This window comes from Loxodonta africana, chromosome 11 (assembly GCF_030014295.1).
Source record: "Loxodonta africana isolate mLoxAfr1 chromosome 11, mLoxAfr1.hap2, whole genome shotgun sequence".
Taxonomy (NCBI): Eukaryota; Metazoa; Chordata; class Mammalia; order Proboscidea; family Elephantidae; genus Loxodonta; species Loxodonta africana.
The window spans coordinates 92,556,715-92,579,511 of NC_087352.1; the positions used below are offsets into that span (position 1 = coordinate 92,556,715).

Consider the following 22,797-nt stretch of genomic DNA (forward strand, 5'->3'; position numbering starts at 1 on the left):
ATATTAAGAAAAATGGCAAGAGAAATAAAAGGAGGGACACAGACCACGCATGAGGAGACAAGTTTCAGGGGAAGTCGTCAACCAGGACGGCCATATGGAACAGAGAAGACACATGGGAAAAGAACGGAGAAAAGCACATTGGGCTGAGGAGACAAGTTTCAGGGGAAGTCGTCAACCAGGACGGCCATATGGAACAGCGAAGGCGCATGGGAAAAGAACAGAGAAAAGCACATTGGGCTGAGGAGACAAGTTTCAGGGGAAGTCGTCAACCAGGACGGCCATATGGAACAGAGAAGACACATGGGAAAAGAACAGAGAAAAGCACATTGGGCTGAGGAGACAAGTTTCAGGGGAAGTAGTCAACCAGGACGGCCATATGGAACAGCGAAGGCACATGGGAAAGAACAGAGAAAAGCACATTGGGCTGAGGAGACAAGTTTCAGGGGAAGTCGTCAACCAGGACGGCCATATGGAACAGCGAAGGCACATGGGAAAAGAACAGAGAAAAGCACATTAGATCTAAGTATGACTTTTAAGACCCGAGTTCAGGAAGGGGTTGCAGTGAGGTGAGCAGTGAAGGAGTAGAGGCAGCAGCTAGTGGCTTCTGTTGAATGAAGTTTAGCAGTGAAGAGATGAGGTTTGGGGTCCAGCAGCAGCAACCTCAAAGAAAGCCCTCCCCCTCCATGATCATGTTTATAGGCTGAGCAGAGTGAGTGAGAAGAAGTTTTTGGTGGTACAAAGGCTCAGAAGAGGTTGAAAGAAATATATACAAAGCACAGGGAGACAGATAAACATTCAAAAAGCATAAGGGCATGTGTCTTCCTTGTGGTGAGGAGGGTGGAGATAAGATCATCTTGCTTCTTAGGGCAGAGAGTGAGTTTTACTCTTCTTTATAATCCTTGGCTTTAGCCTAGTATTTGATACATAGTCGATACAGAATTAATCAATGGATGATAGTTCAGTCAAGCTCTGTAGTACCTCTGGGTGTCTATTGGCTTGGTCAGTTGAAGAGTGGCTACACTACACATGAGCATCCTGAGTAAGTGACATTGGGAAAGGCCACTGCAGTTGGAGCAACCTGTAATACCTTGCCCAATCTCCCCAACCGTCCTGAACAAGCAGGAAATAGAGGTCAAGCATGATGATCTCTCATGTGGCCTGCACAGGACTGTTCACCTTGGTTCTTTGCTCCATAAACTACTTTTGCTCTCGATTGCATCAGTCTGGTGGTTCTGTGTTCTTTTGAAGAGCCCTTATTGTTTAAGATGATTGCCCTCTGGTGGCCTGATGTAGACTGTCTTCAGAAAATAACAAGTTATTGTGTGTCTGCAATAATATTAAAATACATTAGGAGATCAGATGAGACGCTTTACCTTGGAAATTCAAATGGCTGCTAAGAGCATCATCTGAAGTATACATGCTGAAGAATATGAAAATGTTCTCCTAAATTCTGATCTTGTGTATAATATATAGAAATAGTAGCATTTAACATGATAATCCATATTGGAGCACTCAAATAAAATCACCAGTATCTGATAACCACATCATCAAGTACCTAGGAAATATACTTTTTTCCTGATCATCTACTAGGAGAAAATGTCATTCCCAAGAATACAATAAGCTATCTTTTCATATTTTGTTACTGTACATTCTAATTGAAGTTATGGTGTCATTATTAAGAAACCATGAAAATAAAAGTTCCAAATGAGGTCAGAACAAATTTCAATCTGGAGAGAAGTCCAGTGAACAACCAAATACCCTCCTTTTTTGCATGTTAGTTTTCATAAAATCTGTATCGTGCATAAATGTTTGCTGCATTCATAATAGGATTATCTATAATGTAAGCATTTCAAGGAGTTACGTGATAAGGAGATTTTTTTTATTATTTAAAGCATGAATTCTGTGTATAGCAGTTGATTTAGTGAGTTGAATAAAACTTTGTGTGTGGTATCGATTTTGCAAATTATTTACAAAGCTTCCATGTTATTCGTAATTCCAAACTTGACCCTAGTATGTTTTTACATTTAGTTTGAACAATTTGAAAGCACGATTGGGTTTAAGCTGCCAAACCACCGAGCTGCCAAGCGTTTATGGAAAGTATGTGTTGAACACCATACGTTTTTCAGGTAGGTGGAGAATCCTGTAGTGTTTTTTCTAATGAAGAATTGCAATGATTGGAATTACTTATACTGAAAAAGACTGGCGGGGAGAAGAATGTAAAAGTATGTCCTTTCTGTTCCTTCAAGTTTACTGTCACTGGATTTCTTGACAAGAATCCTAAAAGGACTTTTGACTAAATGTGAAGAATTCTCCTTAATTTGTCCTGTATTTATCTGCCTCGTCCCCTCACTGCTTTTATTATCTCTAGTATCGACTCATTATTTGTATAGAGTGTCCACTTCATGTATACAATACGTACCTTACTACTTTCAGTAATTTCTCAATACCGTAGACTCCTTTATTCACATATAGACCATAAAATTTTTACTGAAAAATCAAGTACCCTGTTCTTGTCTAACATCGCCTCTTGGGCTCTTTAGCTTAATAGAACCACAGACCCCCCAGTTGTGCAGAACGTTAGAGTTCATCCGCAAGCCCCGTTTTGCTTTTATCCCCTCTACTACATCCCTAGCTGATACATACTGTGTGAATTGATGTTTTTGTATAATATCAAATTAGTCTGTAAATTGTGTGGTAAACCACTAGATCACAAAGCACTTTACCTCACATTAAACAAAAGAAGAAGTGGTGCCATTGAGTCTGTTCTGACCCGTGGTGACCCCATGTGTTACAGAGTAGGACTGAGCTCCATAGGGTTGTCTTGGCTGTAAGCTTTACGGAAGTGTATTGCCAGGCCTTCTTCCTGTGGAGGCGCTGGATGGGTTCGAACCTCCAACCTTTCAGTTAGCAGTTTGCAGCACCCAGGGACTCTTCCCATAACAGAGTAAAAAAATAAGGTAGCATCTAATATTTGACTTAATAGTCTTTCTTGTTTTTTTTTTTCCCAATGTCTTTAGACTGTTGTTACCAGAAGCACCTCCAAAGAAATTCCTTACCTTGGGTTCCAAGTTCCGTTATAGTGGCAGAACACAAGCCCAAACGAGAAGAGCCAGTGCGTTGATAGATCGTCCAGCCCCTTACTTCGAGCGCTCATCCAGCAAACGTTACACCATGTCTCGCAGCTTAGATGGAGGTGAGCTTCACTTACTGGCCCTTGATAATCACTAGTGGCTATCCAAACGGGAATATGCAGCCGTTACCAGCTTTCATTAACTGTATGAAATCCTTATGAGCTTCCTATAAACATAGATCCTTTTGGATATTGTGAATTGAAACGTAGTTGTTGGTTTATGGCTGAAAGGCAAATTTTTAAACCAAAAAAAAAAAAAAGGTCAGGGGGCCTTTGTCAGTCTAATTTCTGTTATTGGGAAATTGATACAAAAGTACATAAAAGAATGGCATTTAGGGACTGAAGAGCACAGCTTTCATAGTCCGGCACCCTGAATTTGGATAAAGATGCACTCCTTCCAAAGGCAGTAGTCACATACTCTACGTTTATGTGATTTAGTTCTCTTGCCAGCAAATCCTAAATGATCAGCACATTTGTTTCAGACTCAGAAAAATAGCTGTAAGTTAAATATATGTTTCTAAAAATATTTTTATGAATAAGATGTGGCCTTTATCAGCCAGTTAAATAATAACTAGGAGGAAGGATGATTCTCAAATGGCAGCACAGGGCTCTAAGTTAAATTCTTCTAGTACTAAACACTGGGATGGGGAATAAGTATTCTCTCCTGTTAAGTCAAATGAGTAAGTAGTGATATCTACAGGGAGATAATTGTTTAAATAACCTTCCTAGGGAATAACATAAAAGTGCGTTTTTAGTGACCTTTTCTATTTTATCGTGGTTTTGTCTTGCTGTCCATGGTTGTATGCGGATGTGATTTCTGGTAGCTAGAGCAATACTGAATTTATGGACTGAATCATGGCAGGCCTCTCTCTATGTGCCGCTGTGTCCTAATTCAGACTACCTGGAGATTAGTCGTTTACAGAAGAACTATTCTGTGCAGATATAAAAAGTTAGAACTATCTAGCCTGAGTGTACAATTTCAATAGTAATCAAAAATATAAATAAAAATAAATAAAAGTTATAAGTGCCTAGGATTATCCTCCTACAGTTCTCCCTTCCCCCTTCACAATGATTCAGGCAGTGTACCCCCTGAATCCCCTGATTAAAAAGACTGTGTTTCTAATGGAATACTTTATAAAGTTCATAGAAGTCAAAATTGGATCATGAGAGCTATATTATGGCTGTTACCATCAGTTACTGTCAGGTTGACTGACTCATGGCACCTTCTAGTGTGTCAGAGTAGAAGAGCACTTCATGGGGTTTTCAGTGGTTAATTTTTCAGAAGTAGATTTCCAGACTTTTTTCATGAGGTGCCTCTGGGTGGACTTGAATGTTTGAGCCTTCATTAGTGACACAGAACAAACCCTCACCTCACCACCACAACCCTCACCTAGCATAGATAAATCTAGATTCAAGTCCAGGCTCACCTGCCATCACCCTCTGTCTGCACTGTTGTTGTTGTCAGGTGTCATCGAGTCGGTTCCAACTCATAGTGACCCTGTGTACACAGAACGAAACCCGCCTGGTCCTGCGCCATTCTCAGAACCGTTGCTGTGTTTGAGTTCCCTGTGGCAGCCACTGTGTCAGTCCATCTCATTGAGGCACTTCGTCTTTTTTACTGACCCTCTACTTTACCAAGCATGACTGGTCCCTCCTGATAACATGTCCAAAGTACAGGAGGCAAAGTCTCACCATCCTCTCTTCTAAGGAGCATTCTGCCTGTACTTCTTACAAGACAGATTTGTTCGTTCTTCTGGCAGTCCATGGTATATTCAGCATTCTTTGCCAACAGCATAAGTCAAATGTATCAGTTCTTCTTCTGTTGTCCTTATTCACTGTCCAGCTTTTGCGTATATATGAGGCAATTGAAAATACCATGCTTGGGTCAGGTGCACATTAGGCCTCAAAGTGACACCTTTACTTTTTAACACTATTAAGAGGTCTTTTGCAGCAGACTTGCCCAATGCAGTCATCATTTGATTTCTTGACTGCTGCTTCCATGGGTGTTGATTGTGGATTCAAGTAAAATAAGATCTTTGACAACTTCAGTCTTTTCTCCATTTATCACGGTGTTGTTTATTTGTTGGCAGTTGGTTTAAACTCACCAAGCCTCAGTTTTTGTCATCATTTGTAAAATGGGGGTAAAATCAAAACCAAACTAAACTGGTTGCCGTCGTCGATTCTGACTCATAGCAACACTGTTAGGACAGAGTAGAACTGCCCCATAGGGTTTCCAAGGAGCGGCTGGTGCATTCAAACTGCTGACCTTTTAGTTAGCAGCGATAGCTCTTAACCAGTACTCCACCGGAGCTTCTAACATGGGGGTAAGGCCACCAATATATGTGAAAGCACATTCATCACTTATTTAACAATAATTATATTGATAATTATTCTCATAGGTTTTTTTGGACAGATCCAGGAAGTTCGTTACTGTTGCATATATCTTCTAAGCATTTCCTATGTTCAGAATACCTAACTTAGAGCCAAACTTTTGGAATAAAGTGTTTATTAGGATGGTTTGTAGTTGAATTAAGATATTGAAATATCTATATTGACACTCTAGCTTTTCTTTCTGCTTTGTCCCATTTACTTTTCTTTCTCTTTTAGAGAGTCTAAGTTAACTTTTTTGCCTATATTCTATAAGTAAATGTTCAAGGAACTTTTGTAGAATCACACCTTTCTATTTCTGAATACCCTCTACTTTGTTCAGTGATGTTGTGTACCCAAGGGAACACATTTGCTGTGAATGTTGTTTTCCTTATGACCTTTTGTGTGTTAATGACTGCTGAGAAGACAGAAGACAATTGTGAAATAAGTGTACTAATTTCATGCTGTCTCTTCTTCCCTGCCCAAAAGTGATGTTAGTATGTTTGTCTCTCACTCTTTGGGGTTCTACCACTTCTTGTATATTGTTGTACTGCTGCTCAGCTGGGTGCCGTGGCTGCTTTGTGGAACAGAAACTGCTTTTTGCAAGGTTGCATCTTACTTAAAAGCATAACTGCTCCATTAGGCAACTGTCTCATAAGCTTTTTCATCAGTATAAGGAGACTTAAAATATAGAATTATTCTATATGAACAGGCATGTGCTTAGTGAAATGGTATAGCTATTAAAAAAGGTTTCAGAATCCTGTCTAGTATAAATATTTTAACGTTTCTAAAATAATGCAGATTATATTTTGCCTGTAATTAGCTACAGTGTGTTTGGAAAGCAGTTTTTATACAGTTTAATAAATTTTATGATCTCTACAACCTAAAATCAAAAAAAATTAAATAAAGCCTAAAATCATGAGTACCACATTTTTAAAATTGATGGAAATCTGTTTCACTAAGACATTTTAGCTGTGATGAAAGGCTCTGTCTCCTGTCTCTTAACGTTTGCATGTTTGGCTTTTGCATGGATTTTAGTTAGCAGCTTTGATCTTGTTTTCCCAAAATATCAGAGAAGATTGTAGAAATTAAAGCATTTCTGGACTTCAGTTGAACAGAGTAGCTGTCTGAATTTTTGAGTCTCTGCCAAGACAGTTATTTTCATCATTACTCATGGGGCTTTTATATTGTAGGAATAATAAACTTTTCAACTATTATTAATAAACAACAACAAAAAAACTTATTCAGTGCTCATCGGTGAATGACTTTCCGAAGCTTTGCTTAAAAATGAGAGTACTATAACAGTTGTCTACTGGAGGCACCACGATTAGCTGTGGGACTCGCTACCAGGTGTCTGGCGCCTGTCCCCTACCCGCTATTCTGTGGGATGATGGGCATGACTGCAGCTCAGCCTCATATCCCTTCACTCACACCCACCCCCTGATACCTTCTCACCCAAGAGCCTGGGAATGATGGGAATCATTCTAGTGGCTTCAGGAGATAAGCGTTTAAATAATTTTACAATTATTATAGGTGATAACAGAAAGCTGAGTCTGTGCTGGTGCTTAGCTGCAGGTACGTGCAGGGCTGAATTCCACCAGTTTTCAAGATAAGCTTGGCATTTCGTACTGGTATTTTCCCCCCGCCCAGTAGTAAGGTTAATCAGTGGTGTTAATCAGTCTTCTGAATTAACTATTTCAGATTTTATCTCTTCAATTGTATTTGCTTTTAGCGTCAGTGAATGAAAACCATGAAATATACATGAAGGATTCTATGTCTGCTGCAGAGGTTGGTACTGGCCAGTACGCCACAACAAAGGGCATCTCTCAGACCAACTTGATCACCACTGTGACGCCCGAAAAAAAGGCCGAGGAGGAGCGGGACGAGGAAGAGGAGCATCGGAAAAAGGCTGAGGAAGCCACACCCGTGGCGGCAGTCCGGCATGAAGGAAAGGTATATCCCCCAGCTGCCTGCTCCAGCTTACGCAGACTTTTAAAACTACTAAATAATTCTGAGGCTAGAAACCAGGAATGTGTTAAGACTCAGAGTAATTTGTACTTCAGCCTTGGCCGCATTCATATTGCCAATTTTTAAATTATTATTCTTGTTTCAACATTTTTCTTCTGAGAGGTTTTTTTTTTTTAATTTTTTTTGTTTTAATAACTGTTGTGCTTTGTAAGACTTCGAACAGCTGTACTGTATGTATATCTTAAAAAATATGCTTATTGGCTGGTTACACGTTTCCATTTTGGCTTACATTTCAGAAGTTTCACTAAAACTGTTTTGTTTCTGGCCCCATTCTCCTGCCTGAGTACTGTATATTCTAGATATACAGTTGTCACATTGCCATCCTTCTGACTATCCTGAGTGGCCATAACCTGTGTATTTATATTGTTTCCTTTCTTAGTCTTCTTATAATCTACTTATCAAAGTAGTGAGTGGTAGATATTGAGGTAGATGGTTACAAAGGAAGGCAGAAAGTGAATTTGGGAGCAGTTTCTCCCAGTGTTTTATTCATTATATTTTATGACTTCATTTCACCCAGAGTTAAATTTCTTTTTAAACATGATGTTTATTTCTGGTGATCTTGATGTCTAGCTCTGTAAGGCAGCTTTTTCAGAACAATAATTTAAAAATCAAAAGACACATTGGGAAGTTTATACATGATAATAATGGGGAAACAGAGTGGCTCTTGGAATGGCTCTTGGAGAAGAAGTAAAGTAACGTCATGTTTGTATAACCAACCGGTTATACAAAAACTTACCTAAGTGATTCAAAAGTGCCCTTTTGCACATGGGTTCTTCAAATATAGATTATTTATGTAGCAGACACACCACCTGCAATGCTGTAGGAAAATGTTCTGTTTGACAAGAATTTAACAGTGACATCCTGAAGGATAGATCAACAAATACATATAATTTCCGTAGTCATCACATTCCAAATGATCCAATCACAAAAATGATAGCCAGGACATTTGGATCATTTTGCTGTTAAAACATTCAATCTTCCTTTTCAACTAAGTCAAGGCAGATTTTAAATAGGACGTGAAAAGCAGGTGGTTTATCTAAAAAACAAATGTGTGGTTTTTATACTTAGTTATTCCCAGATTTCTTGAAATCACCCATGCCAACATCTGATTCTGATAGATGTATCCATATGACTATGTGACACATAAAAGTAAATGATTTTTAGTTTGCTCCAAAAAAAATAGCTCTAGGCAATTTTATTTTATTTTAAAAGACCGTCAATTTGTTTATGTAAGATGTAGCAGTCAGCTATGTTCACCTTGTGCCATATATGCCTTCGGGAAATAGACAAACAACTACCCTCATGGTTCTGAGTCTCTGAGAAGCCAGCACTTTGACTCAAATGCCTTCAGAAAGCTGAGATCTAGTGCTTAAATAGGTGGTTGGCTGTCTTTATTTCCCACAGTGCAAGGCTGTCTTTTAAACCTCTCGTTAAAAAGCAACATGGAAGATTAAATCTTAATTTTATTCTTCTCCATCTTCAAAAAGTCTCATAGGGGATACTTATTTCTTAACCAAAATGAAAATGTATTGCTGAAAATAGTTCTTGAAATACTGGCCACTAAGCTCCCCGGAGAGGAGGCCGTGTTTCCTTGGCTAATTATCACCCCAGGTGTGGTGGCAGCCTCTTGCTGCTGGGGGATGAATGTCTTCATGCCGAACTTGGCTTGTAATTTTTACAGGATTCTTGGTTGAATGAGATTTGTGCAGGTTCCTGCTTATAATGCAGTGTTTAATGTGAAATGCAAGTATGTGGGAAAAGACATACTGGTCTAATAGTGAAAAGAGAGTCTTCTAAATTCTAATATATCCATGATACTGTTTTGTGTAATTTCTTAACCTCTGTCTCTGTGGTCTGGAAACCCTGGTGGCGTAGTGGTTAAGTGCTACGGCTGCTAACCAAGAGGTCAGCAGTTTGAATCCGCCAGGTGCTCCTTGGAAACTCTATGGGGCAGTTCAACTCTGTCCTATAGGGTCGCTATGAGTCGGAATCGACTCGACAGCAGTGGGTGGGTGGGTGCCTCTATGGTCAGGATTGGAAACTGCCACAGAGCAGCTAGGTAATTTCCATGCTATCAGGTCGCCAGTATACACACACAAACACACGCACGCGCACACATACACACGCGCACACACACAACTTGACAGAAAACAAAAACAACAGAAGTCTAATTGTCCCCAGGCTCCCTCTGACCTTATGGTGAACTCCCTAGACTTGTAGCTTCAGTGTGCTGCCCAGGTTGTGCTGGGGTTTGTTTGCCTGCATGCCTTCCTCCTCATCCGTCTCAGCAGTGCCTGGCCACCTTCAGATGCAAGTGGCTTTCATAATGACACTGCCAGGTCCAGAAAGAATGGGAGCTAGATTTCCTTTCCCCACAGAAGCCTGTGCTCATGGTGGAGGGGGTGAGGGAGGCGGGGGAGACACTATTGTGGAATGCCTGCTTTTGCCATTTTACTGAGGGCTCAAACCAAGGGGTTTAAATGTGCTCTTTATCTGCTAAAAAATAAAAGAAGCCTGGGAAATTGTATCTTTATGCTATATGTGGACCACAAATAATACAAAGTAAATACTTACAAAACATTACAAGAAAATACATTCTTTTTGCTTGTTGAAGCCAGTTACTTTTTAGTTTAAATTCCATTGACCTCGTGGATAAAGGAGCTAAAAACAAAATAAGAGTTTTTAAAGGAACTTCAGTTCTTTATGGAGGGTCAGGTTTTCCTAAAATGTAAATTGTTGAAGTCTCTGATCATAGCTGTTTATCAGATAGGAGTGAGGCCAGAAATGCTTTGATTTGGAAACCCACCTGATGTGAACCTAATTGATTAAGCAAGGAAGGGACTAATTGCTAGAGATGTTAAAAAATAATCTATATTTAGATATCTTTTTTATTTTTAATCCAACTGAACTATAGTAACAGATCTTTTTAGCAGGAGATCAGAAGAAGTTTATTGAAAGTATTCGTTTTAAGTTGTCAGAAAGTTATTTTGCTCATAAAACCCTACCACTGTCTAGAATTGTTGGTCGAAAATGAAATTTTTTGATTGCCTGAAACATGTAAACTTCAGAATTGCCCACAAATGTGTTCTGTTCTGATTTAAAAACAACAACAACAACATATATTTGACGGTCTGATGGGAGAATTGTAGCCATTCATGGCAACTTTGGCATGTGGCTTGAATACTTTAAAATCCATGAGCAACAACCCTTGTGCTAAAATTCTTGTTCGACGATTTTATATTGATACCCGTGAGAAAATTAACTAATTGCAGTTTTCTTTTTGTCCTTTTGCACCTCTGTTTGCCGCTCTGTCTCTGTCTCCCTCACATAAGTCACCCGGGCTTGGCACTGACCCATGCCCCCTGTCACCGCCATCAGCACATAGCCCCCCCGCATCTCCCACAAAGCTCCGCAGGAGGTGCAAGGAGAAGGACCGCGAGGCCATGGGCTCCCAGCCCTGTAACGACCCCGTGCACGTGCACGGTGAGCCCGCCCTGGAGGCTGATGGCAAAGGGAAGCCTTACCTGGGGGACCCAGATGTGGCTTGTAACTACAAACAGCCAGCCGTCAGAGGGACCACCCTGTTTTCCTTCTCCTTGCAGCTTCCTGAGTCATTTCCTTCTTTTCTAGATGATGATGGGTACCTCTCTTTCCCCAACCTCTCTGAGTCCAACCTTCTCCCCCAGAGCTTGCAGCATTACCTCCCCATCCGCTCTCCCTCCCTGGTGCCCTGCTTCCTCTTCATCTTTTTCTTCCTGCTCTCCGCCTCCTTCTCAGTGCCATACGCCCTCACTCTCTCCTTCCCTCTGGCTATGTGCCTCTGCTACCTGGAGCCCAAGGCGGCCTCCTTGAGTGCCTCACTAGACAATGACCCGAGTGACAGTTCAGAGGAAGAGGTGTGTACCTCAGCATAGAACACACTCCCCTCGTGTTCCGTGCTTCGGTCCGAAATGATGTCAGGTGGTGGCTGCGATAGTGGTCCAACTTTCAGAGCCTCATTTATTGTCTGTGCCAATGTGTGGAGAGGTCGTGTGTGTGGGGAGGACAACCGGGCCCCAGGGTTAGGCACAACACCTTGTGTCTGGAGCAGTTTGAGCCCACCCGAAGTCTGTCTGCTGCCCACTAAGTGACATGTGTGGTGAGGACTCGGGTTAAGCCAGTTTTAAATAACTCATTAGTTATGTGAAAAATTCAGGATTAAGTTAAAGGTTCTGATTGGTTATTGTTGCTTATATCCATATTAATACCAGCAAAGCAATATTATCATTTAGTAACATAAATTACGTATAAGCAGAACAGACTTTTGACTAGGTTTATAAAGTGTCACCAAGAAGTGTTCTGATGTGACCACAGAGTGGGGACGTGCTCTGGATAAGTGATGTTCAAGGGCAAGGCTCTCCACATGGGCTGAACCCCATCAGTAGAGCAATGCCAGTGCATATATTGAATGATAGCCATCCTTCAGCTCCTGCACGATGCCAGAGTCCACACGTTTGGGCAGTCTGGTAAGGTCAGGAAAGACACCCAGGCCTGCCCTGCTCTCTGGGAGGCACACCAACCACTGGGCTCCCGTCACTCACCATGCTACTCCAGTCCATGTTGTGGCCGATAGTGCTTCCTCTTTGTTGCTTCCCTTTCCCCCTACTCTACCAGGATGTGAGCAGTCCAGCAGTTTCCCTCCTGCAGGCTTCAGATAGGGCCCAAGAAGGAAGAATAGGTGCTGTATACAGAGTGACCAGGTGGTCATCTATCTCCCCTGCCCACTCCTCTCCCCTGCCTCCGTCCAGGCACCCCGGGGCAGAAAACAAGCCAGATACTTGCAGCATTTAATAGTGATAAAAAGGTCACAAAGTCAAGGCAACACTAGAAAAGGAAAGAAAGTCTATCCAGTGTAATGCTCAGCCAGCAAGTCGTAATTTGAACTACACCCGTGAGTATATAGAATTGCAGGGGTGTGTAAGTATCTATATTTACAGGTATTGTGACCATTTCTTTGCAGCAGAAGGAGAAAATGTGAATGGTCTCACAGGTGTTTAAATATAAGTTTAGTCTTTAGAATGTGATAGTTGCATAATAGCGATTTTCAAGTTGCTTGGGTCACCTGTGACTGTTAGGTGGAACTGATATGTGTATACCTTTTTTACATACATGAAATATATTTTAGGAGACGATTGCTTTAAATCTTAGGCTTAGTATCACTATTTTTTACAGTGGCCATATTATCAATGTAGGCCTAGAACAAACTGCAGTTACGAACACGGTATTATCTGCTGATTTATAATATTAGCTGACTTCCAACCTGAAAATAAGTGTTTTCCTTTATCAGTGGAATTAGTTATCAAGCTAACATAAATCAAAAAGATTGCAGCTTCATGTTTTTCTAAATTTTGCACTCTGATATAGCAAACCACACAGATCTTGTGCCTAATCCAGGGGTGTACATCTTGTCATGGGTGCATGAGAATCAGCGTTAAACTTGGGCATGTCTGCATTACATTGCAAAACAAATCACAGCAGTTAATTGTTGCAAGGTAGTGACCCTGTGGCTGGAGCGTCCCAGTGCGCAACTTCCCTTGTTATACCAAACCTCTGAGGCCCTGGCTCAGCTGCAGAGCGGTCCTCTTAGCCCTCCTTGCCAGTGGGGTGAGCCAATTACACTTCTGTCCGTGCTCTCCTGCCACAAGGTTCTGTATCTGGCCATCTGTTCAATGTCATCGCTTAACCCCAAGTGTTAAGAGCTCTGCATTCTAGCTCAAGTTGAGCTGGAGAACTTATATTTAGGTCATTCAGTTAAAAAAAAAAAAAATTATCATTTGCTTACATGACCTATTTATTCTCTAGGCCTCAAGCACTCTGGCAGCTAAACTGGGTAACTTCTGAACGTACGTTTCAGCTCTGTCACTTTTGTTTTCCAAAATCATTAGTGATTATATAGTATTTTTTTAAATATTTTATCATCCTGCTTACATTTTTTCAAGTGTCAGACTGGCTTAGTGGGTTTCAGCCTTTCTTAAGAAGAAACCCAGTATAGAAGGACTTAAATCATTGCAAACTAAAAACCTGTTGGCCAGTCTTTTTTTTTTTTCTTTTGTACTTTCAGAACGGTCACGTATAAAGGGGCAGAATGTCAAATCATCTATTAAGAAACATAAGATAAATTTAGCTCACCGTACTATTGATTATAATTCATGGAGATTTCTGAGTCTTTTTTTTTTTTTTTTTGATAATGCAAAATGATAATAATAAAAGAAACTGAATTCAAATCTAGAGGGAAAAAATCATTTGGTCAACTGGTTTTTAACATTTTAGATTACAGAAGTGTAGTATTATATCATGATAGTTCATGACAGGCTATGCATTTTGGACCTGAGTTTAGCCATAGCACATTATATAAATAAGTTGCTTTATTCGACCTTTAGTACTTCATTTATTAAATATTTATCGGTCAGACACTGTGCTTGTTAACCAGCTGTCTAACAAGTTGCCACATAAGGAATTTGATGGAGTTTAGATGTGGTTTAAGCTATTGTGTATAGCTAGAAAAAGAGTAGTAGTAATAATTATATAACATTAATATCAATAAATTGAAATTATTATAGGCACTGTTGAGCTTCAACTGTGTGTCAAGCACTGTATAAAAGCACTTAGTGTATATCACCCCATATGGTTAGGGATGTTATTTTCCTCATTTTACAGAGAAGGAAACTGGGTCAAAAATATTAAATGTGCCCAGTGAGTCACAGCAAGGTTGAATAGCAAGCATTTGAGCTCATTCAGGCCGACTTCAGAACCTCCCTCTTAACTACTACTGTATACTCCAGTGCCTGAGATATCTTTGAGTTACTGTCTACACTTGAAGAACAGCCCATATCTTTTTTTTTTTTTAAGAGCCTGTAATTCTTTCTCTTACTAATTCAACCTGGCCTTTCCCCTTTTTTTTTTTTTTTTTTTTTCCCCCTAGGCTGTCAGTTAGTGAAGCCAGGCTAATGCCATAAGCAGTAATCACCCTTAGAAGAAAATTAATATCTCCCCCTACCTTCCCCATGGAGCCTTGATGTCACAGTGGTTATAAGAGTTTGACTGCTAACCAAAAGATTAGGAGTTCAAATCCACCAGCTGATCCTTGGGAACCCCATGGGACAGTTCTACGCTGTCCTATAGGGTCGCTATGAGTCAGAATCAACTCAATGGCAATGAGCTTGGTTTTTTGGCTTTTCCCTCCTTGCAGTTGTTACCTGAGGTGATCAGGTCATGAAAAATTGATCAGGACACCTTCTTGACTGACCAACTAGATATATAAAAATTATTTTCCACTTAGACTTGGCAGCAGGGTTACCACAATGGCATCCTTGGGAGAATATGCCAAGCATAATTTCCAACTCCTTTCCTTTTAGGAAGACACAAAAGGAAAGTCTGGGATAGTGCCAAGAAATCACCCTAGCAGGAGTTACGTAGATGTAAACACTTCTGTCCAACCCCTCCCCCCCTTCTTGACATCCTTAACCTTTGGAGTCAGAGGTCATTTTAGGAGGCAGGTTCACAACCTTAAAGCCCCAGTTTTGATCATTGTTTTCAAAACATTAATCATGAATCTTCCATCAAGGGAATTCTATTAATGATTAGGTTGATAACTTGTGGAGAAAAAGTCAGTATTCTATCAGGGCACTTAGATGTTCTACTGTCAGTGTCCATGGCTCTGTTCTACACAGGAGAAAATAGTGTTTGTTTTAATCATAAACCCTATGAAACAGGTTAAAAGCCTGTTCTGAAATTGTCACTGCTCTAATTCTCCCCCGAAAGCCTAGGCCCTGACAATGCTGTGGTTTGTTTTATTTGCTCCCAAATAGATGTCTCTCTCTCTCGCTCTGTTTATTTTTATCATTATCATTTTTTGCTTCGTTTGAATGGTATTTTTGGAACAAAATGTTTTCTTACACACTTTGATATACCTCTTTATATTGGAGCGCAGGGCAAAAGAAACCCAACATACAGTCCTAAAAATTATCTAGTTAGCAATGCTGCTTGAAAATCGAGTTATGTTATTCATTTATAAAACATATGCTGGTGAGTTCCTGGCATGTGTTTTTTATAATTAACAAGTAATGCAGACATCCTGATAGTCATAATGGATGTAAATTATCAAAATAGTATAAATGAGGGGCTGAAAGTCTGGTGACTGTTATAGTAGCTTTTTATTTAAATTTGCATTTTAATGTACCTTTCAAATGTGACATCTGACTAGAATTAAAAAATATATCTAAACAGTTCTTTTTGCCTTATACATTTTTAGGAGATCTTTTTTGCCATTTTAGTTAAAAGGGGAGGGAAGAAAGAAATTGGTTTTCCTGAGATATAAAACGAGACAGGTGGTTCTGGCCAGTGCAGTCCCAAAGACTGCACGTGCCTGAGTCTTCCTCTGAGTCTGCTCTGTTGAGTGAGCGAGCTCTGGCCTTTCTTTTGCTTTTGCTTGAACCTGCGTTCTTGTGGGAAGGTACTATCATGCAGATCACAGAGCAGGGGAATGAGCTATTGGACCTGTGCCATACTCTGTGTAACAGGATGGGTTTGTTTTCTATTCCTGCCTCCCTCCTGGAACCTGATCACTTGTGTGATCAATAGACTGACAGTGAGCGGACGGATACCGCAGCCGATGGGGAAACCACTGCCACCGAGGTTGGTATCCACACAGACTGGGTGCGGTGCAAGTTGCCTAGAGGAAAAGCCTTGTGGGGGACTCTGCACTGACGAACTTGCAGATTGGTTTCAGGAGTATCTTTTAACAGTAGGCATTGAGTACATTCCCTTGCCTAGACCAGTGGTTCTCAAACTTTGGCCAGCATCAGAACCACCAGGAGGGTCCCTCCAACATTCCTAATTGAGAAGGTCTGGGTGGGGCTCAAGGATTTACATTTCTAACCAGTCCCAGGTGAGGTCGACTCTGATAATTATAAGGTCTCATTTTGAGAACCACTTGCCTAAAACGATAAATTTTCAATATACATATACGTAGATAAGAGCTCGGCTGCTAACCAAAAGGTCAGCAGTTCAAATCTACCAGTCACTCCTTGGAAACCTTGTGGGGCCGTTCTCTCTTTCCTGTAGGGTGGCTATGAATTGAAATTGACTCAGTGGCAATGGGTTTGGTTTTTTGTCTGTATATACATATATATATATATAATATATATATATATATATTTTTAATGTACTCCCCTATCCCAAGTTAGTGGGTATTTATGTACAGTAGCCATGATGAATGGGGAATGCAGTCACAGTTTAGTTTTTTGATTGGGTAGGGATATATTTTTTAAATCCTACATGGTCAAATAAAAATTGTTAAAAGTAACATTTCTCTTCACTCAATTTGGGAGACTGGATATAGCCTGGGTCACTCATAAGAAATGAATTCTTTAGGGGAAAGAAAATTAGCAAATGGCTGTTAGTGCTTTATTGAAAAAAAATGTAATCACATTGAACAATGATAGGGGAGAGGTAGGTACTGTGCTATTACGTCACCTCCATTAGTTCTTTGGGCTACATTAAGCGTGTACGTATGTATGTATCTTATGCTGTTTTTCAGATCTTCTCTGCCAGTATTAACTAAAATTTTTGTAAAAACAGTATCTATCTATAGTAATGAAAGTCAAGATGTTTATTCCCTGAAGTGTTAGCAGCTTTAATTTTTTTACTTGGTGAGAATGTTTCCTTTAGGCTGTGCATTTTTTTTTTACATAATCCAGTCCTAACAACATTTTCTAGTTGTTTATTTAAGAAGAACTAAAAATGTTGTAAGTAGTATCTGTACATCATTTAATTGAAAATATCTCCAGAAAAGCATTTCATAATGGTGTTTTATTATTCAAAACTTGGAAATCATTTTTAAAAAGTTAAAAATAATATTTTAAAACTATTATCCAGATTCTTCTAAGCAATCATACGTAAATTTATTGCAAGTTAATAACTCTATGCTAAATACAACAAAATTATATCTTGATTTTGTAAGATTGGTTACATGTAGATATATGTCAATTGATTCAGTACATTTTCCCTGTAATCTTAATGTGTGCTATAAATGAAAAATATTTTATTAATTCTTTAAGTTTCTAAAACCTGTTGCTGTCAAGTCAGTTCCAACTCATAGCGACCCTATAGGACATAGGACCATAGGGTTTCCAAGGAACAGCTGGTAGATTCAAACCGTTAACCTTTTCGTTAGGAACTGAGCTCTTAACCACTGTGCCACCAGGGCTCCTTAAGTTTCTATAAAACACGTTGCCATCAAGTCGATTCTGCCTCATGCAGACACTATAAGACAGAGGAGACCTGCCCCGTAGGGTTTCCAAGGTGGATTCGAACTGCTGACCTTTTGGTTAGCACTGAACCACTACACCACCAGGGTTTCCTAAGTTTCTGTAGAAGCTTTAATTTTGTTATATAACATGTGAAGCAGATAAAGAAATGCATGTAACATAGGTGGATTGTGAAGCTTAAAAATAAAGTGAACAGCTGCGAACCTACCAGACAGTAGGATGTCCCCAATACCGTGCTCTCTATGACATTTCTTAACCACTTTCGCTTCTTTTATGCAGGTAGCCAGGGTAACAGGAGTATAGTCTGGCATAGGCAGAGCAGGCAATTTTGTCCCCATTGGCAGATAAGAAGACTAAGACCCAGATAACCCAAAACCCAGTGCCCTCGACTCAGTGAATTGTTTAAGGCCACTCAGTAGAGTGTTTGCTTTTCTCACTAAGATTTCCCTCAGGACATTCCCTTGTAGCACAGTGGTGAGAGACACAGATTTACCACTGCATGGATATGCAGCTTGACCTTACCCAGGTTATTGGTACTGGGATGCCAAACCAAGGACTAGACAGGTCCTTGAAATTAGAAAAATAAGGAGAATTAAGCAGGTTTTAGATCAACTTACTGCATTTTTTTAAAAAAAACTCAGAAATCGTCCTATTTTTTAAGGAAATGATAGTTTTGTTAAAAAAAAAAAAAAAAGAAAACTTAAGTCTGTATCCTTCTCCCCAGTTTGTTTTTAATTATATGGGTTCATGAAATTCAAAGTTCCAAGAAATTGTAAAATGTGGGAACTCTGTGTTTAAATTCTTGGCACCTCGATTCTCTGGTCTACCAAATGGGGTTAAGAGCTAACCTCATAGGATTGTTTTGAGTATTCATACAATGCTAGGGAACTCTAATTATTGTGTAATCACAGTCATTCTTTTCATATGAATTGTTATTTTAATCTGGCTCATCACACCATTTCTAACACTCATTAAGTACAACCTGCCATCTTTCAACGCCTGTGTGTCTTCTGGTCACACTTGGAAGTCTCCAGGCTGAAATGTCCAAGACCAATGAAGCAAAGAATCTTTTACTCCCATATTGCTATCAAGCCTCTTCACGTTTGTGTGAGGATATTGTGGTTTGTGCGTAAGAAAAGAACTGCCCTTCACATGCAAGTGCCAACTGGTGTCCACATTTAGCAAGTTTATATAGACCATGATTCTTTAGTCTCAGAATAAATTGCATGGTAAGACTTAGTTTCCCACTCTTTCTTGATGCTGGCAGTCGGACCAGGAAGAAGATGCAGAGCTCAAGGCACAGGTAGAAAATTTTTAAAAAGCAGAAACAAAAACCAGTGTGTGATTAGTGATTGTTTGTCTACAGTGTTGGAATCTCTAAGCATGCTCCGTAGCCAGTTGCCCTCTGGTTGGTGCTAGTATAGGATGGCATTGTTCCTTCTTGGACTGTGTCCCTTACCTCTCCCTTTCTTCTCCACTTTTTTCAGAATAGTCTGATTAAGCGAATAAAGGGTGAAAATGTGTATGTCAAACATAGTAATCTTATGTTAGAGGTTGGTATTGGTATATACCAGTGCATGTTGGTGTGTGGTGTCTTTTCAGTGGCATACCTGTGGGCTTGCACTTTGACGCATGCTCTGTGTGCTCTTGCCTGTGAATGGGGGGAAAGGGAACTTCTCAGCTTCCTTTGACTCTTCACTCACTCCTAGATGTAGATTCCTCTTCCTGTGTGTGTATGTAATTCTCTGTGGTTACATGTGAATTATATTATTTACAGTTTACCTTTTAAGACTGTTTTGAGTTTTCTGCTTGTGTGAACTAGATTTTTTTCTTTCTTTCTTTTTTCCTTGGAAATACCACATTTTCACCAGAGTGCTTGTGGTAGTGTCATGAGCCCCGATGTTCAAAATTCTGTTTAACTACTAATGAGATTGGCATTACTTTATAAAGAAAAAGGACAGGAAGAAAAAACATGTAAAACATTGGCTTTTTGATTCTTTATTCTCTAAATATAGGAGCTAGATAAAACTCAAGATGACCTGATGAAACATCAAACCAACATTAGTGAGCTGAAAAGGACCTTTTTAGAAACCTCCACAGACACTGCCATCACGAACGAGTGGGAAAAGAGGCTTTCCACGTCCCCCGTGAGACTGGCTGCCAGGCAGGAGGACGCGCCCATGATCGAACCACTTGTGCCTGAAGAGGTCAGTATTGCGGCTTTCTGTTGGAACTGTTTTCTGTTCATGAGCCCCGCTCCTCTACAGGGCCTGGAAATGGGAGAAGGAGTTGGCGAGCTTCTGAATAGAGAATCTTACCTGAACGAGAGACTCGGTACTCTAAAGGAAGGCTGCAGAGGAAATGGTTAGGTGGCTTAGGAGGGAGTTAGCACAAGGAAGCGGGGGAGGCTCACTGCACATTGGCTTATTCCAACCATAAACTTCCATTTTACAATGGGGAGAAACTGAGACACTATCTTATTGAGCTGACTCTATTTCTAAATAAATTTTCTTCTGCGCCATTCACAGATGTCCTGAAAACTCATACGTGTTTCTCCTCAGTTACAAGTCCTGTTGAGATTGTTAAGGCTTGACCGAACGGTGATCCCAAGGTGATAGTGTTTCAGGTGTAGCTGAGATTCTATACCAGACTGTTTCTGTTGAATGAAAATCAGTGTCACATCTGATTTTTAATAGCAAAAGTAGGGGCCGGAAATTTCTTTTTCAGTGAGACACTCCCTTGTGGGAAAGCCCACTTTAAACAGACAGCCAGGGAGCGTGAGGGTTCCTCTGTGTAGGACTCCCAGATTGCTGTAGTGCTAATTTGACTTCCTTCTGTAGGATATCGTCTTGCTTTCTCTCACTTTCAAAACAAGTAGTTTTTGAAAGCTGCATCTGACTAGCATTTGTATGGGTCAACTTCCTTATCAAGACCCCTTTACTGTGAGATATTTATTCAGGGAGCTGTGACAAAATAGAAAAAAAAAAAATTAAAACTTAGGCCTTAATGGGAGAAAAATCCTTTAAACAGTGGTCTATATGCGATGCTTAGATCCTTGCAGTGAAAAGAATAGAATTATATGCATTGTTGATCATGTTCTAAACCTCTTTTTAAAGCTGTTTATCAAAAGTGACCAAGATCCACTATCACTATGTTCATGACAATTCCAGTCCCAGCTAAAAAGTGAAGTATAAGTATCTGTTTGAATTACTTTAAAAGGGCCCTGTTATGCAGAGTGAATGAAAAGTAATTTATTAACAAAGTTCTTCCTGTGCCACTAAACTCTAGTTCCATAGAAATTACTTTAGTCTCAAGAGATAAAAATTTCGTTTTCAGATTGATTTCATTATTGTAGTCCTTGCATTATTTAGAATGCCATTGGACAGTTGTGATCGCATAAATTTCGTTGTGTTACTGATCAAGTTTGGCTTACCCTGGCTGTTTCTACTACCTCTATTGGAAGTAAACAAGAAAGCGCTGATTCTAAAGATACTGGATCAAGTTACTAAAACACAAAATGCATGGCTACCTAACACAAAACAAAGTCTTTTCCCATGCTTATTTAAGAATACAATAGGTTGTAGCCATTTTGAGTGGAAGAGTTTAGGATAGTACCTTTGAGAAGTTAAATGGTAGGGGTAATACTGACTCACAGCAATGGGGGAATTTAAAAGCCTAGGCTATTAAAAAAAAAAAAAAAGGCTATTAGACTAGTAAAAAATAATTTTTCGGATTAAATTCTCTGATTATGAGAGAGTGACGTTAGATGCCCCCAAAGAGCATTACTAACTTAAGAATGCTATTCTTTGAATACACTGAGCTTGCCCTGGATATTAATGCATTTTCTGTGTAGTGCAGAAAAATTGGAATGAGCCCAGGAAAGGATTTTTTTTAAGGATTAAAGGATGCGAACATGTCCTCTGCGAAAGAGCAAAGCAGTTTGGTTACTTAGATTGACGCAGGCAAAGGCCCACTTAGTAACTGCTTTCAGCTGTGTGCTGAGTGACTGTTCTCCTTCACTGCTCTAGAAAAGGGGAATTGCACAAAGAACTAGGCTAGATATAAAGAACTTCTTAAAAACAAGGGTGGTAAGCACTGGTATCAAAGGAGCTTTGATGAAGCAGCTCCAAGGAGCTATAAGTTGTAGAAGAGAGAGCTCCCTGGGAAGATGAGGCACTTGTTTTCATTGTCAGTGGGACTGGAGAAAGTCACCTGTCTGTCCCTCCCTTTCCTCCTCTACCACGCTGTGGTCATTGCTAACATCCAAGTTTATACTGTATTAATTAGAGAGTCCTACAGATAGGCTTAGAGGTCCTGGGCTGATGCAAATGAGTAACTTGCTTAGCTGCTAACTGAAAAGTTGGAGATTTAAGTCCACAGTCTCAGAAGAAAGGCCTGGCATTCTACTTCCAAAGAAACAGCCATTGAAAACCCTGTGGACACAGTTCTACTCTGGCACACATGGGGTTGCCATGAGTTGGAGTCAGCTTGATGGCAACTAGTATGGCATGGTATAAATAGGCTTAAGTACGAATTGGAAAGTCCTTATTACATTCTAAATTCTTTCCAGTTTCTCTATTAAAATCATGGGTTTTGTTGTTTGTTTCATGAAAAACACAAAAGATAATTTTACCCTCCCACCAAGGCACATAAAAGCAAACATATACCTAAAAAGTTTTATTTTAGGAGGCATTTTATTTTTAGTAAGTTGCTAATTTGATATCATCTTATTATTTAATAGGGATCACTTTAAACAGCAGTCTGCCAGTTTAGAAAAAGTCAAATTTTTTATTTTGAAATTGTTTAATTTTCCCAGGAAGTTGAAAGAATTGGACAATGAAAATACATACTCTTCACCTGGGTGCTAATGAGCCAGGCTACAGCTAGTGACTGAGATCCTTACAGCAGAAGGATTAGTAATTGACACCTTGGGAGTGTGGTCCTTCCTGACAGAGGGCTGGCTGA

General features: G+C 39.9%; 1 protein-coding gene across 6 annotated transcripts in view; it reads left to right on the plus strand.

Annotated features, from left to right (window-relative positions):
• The window catches only part of EPB41L3 (erythrocyte membrane protein band 4.1 like 3), a 200,321-nt gene that overhangs the window by 164,184 nt on the left and 13,340 nt on the right, over window positions 1–22,797 (plus strand). For 3 of the 6 annotated variants that reach the window (XM_023543950.2, XM_023543953.2, XM_064294668.1), the window contains 5 exons: window positions 2,029–2,126; window positions 3,018–3,193; window positions 7,230–7,450; window positions 16,145–16,198; window positions 19,848–20,039. In XM_023543950.2, the coding sequence (XP_023399718.1) occupies window positions 2,029–2,126; window positions 3,018–3,193; window positions 7,230–7,450; window positions 16,145–16,198; window positions 19,848–20,039 (741 nt within the window). Of the gene's footprint in view, window positions 1–2,028; window positions 2,127–3,017; window positions 3,194–7,229; window positions 7,451–10,857; window positions 11,422–16,144; window positions 16,199–19,099; window positions 19,136–19,847; window positions 20,040–22,797 lie in introns of all 6 variants that reach the window. The other 3 variants (XM_064294669.1, XM_023543952.2, XM_023543951.2) reach the window with 3 other exon arrangements.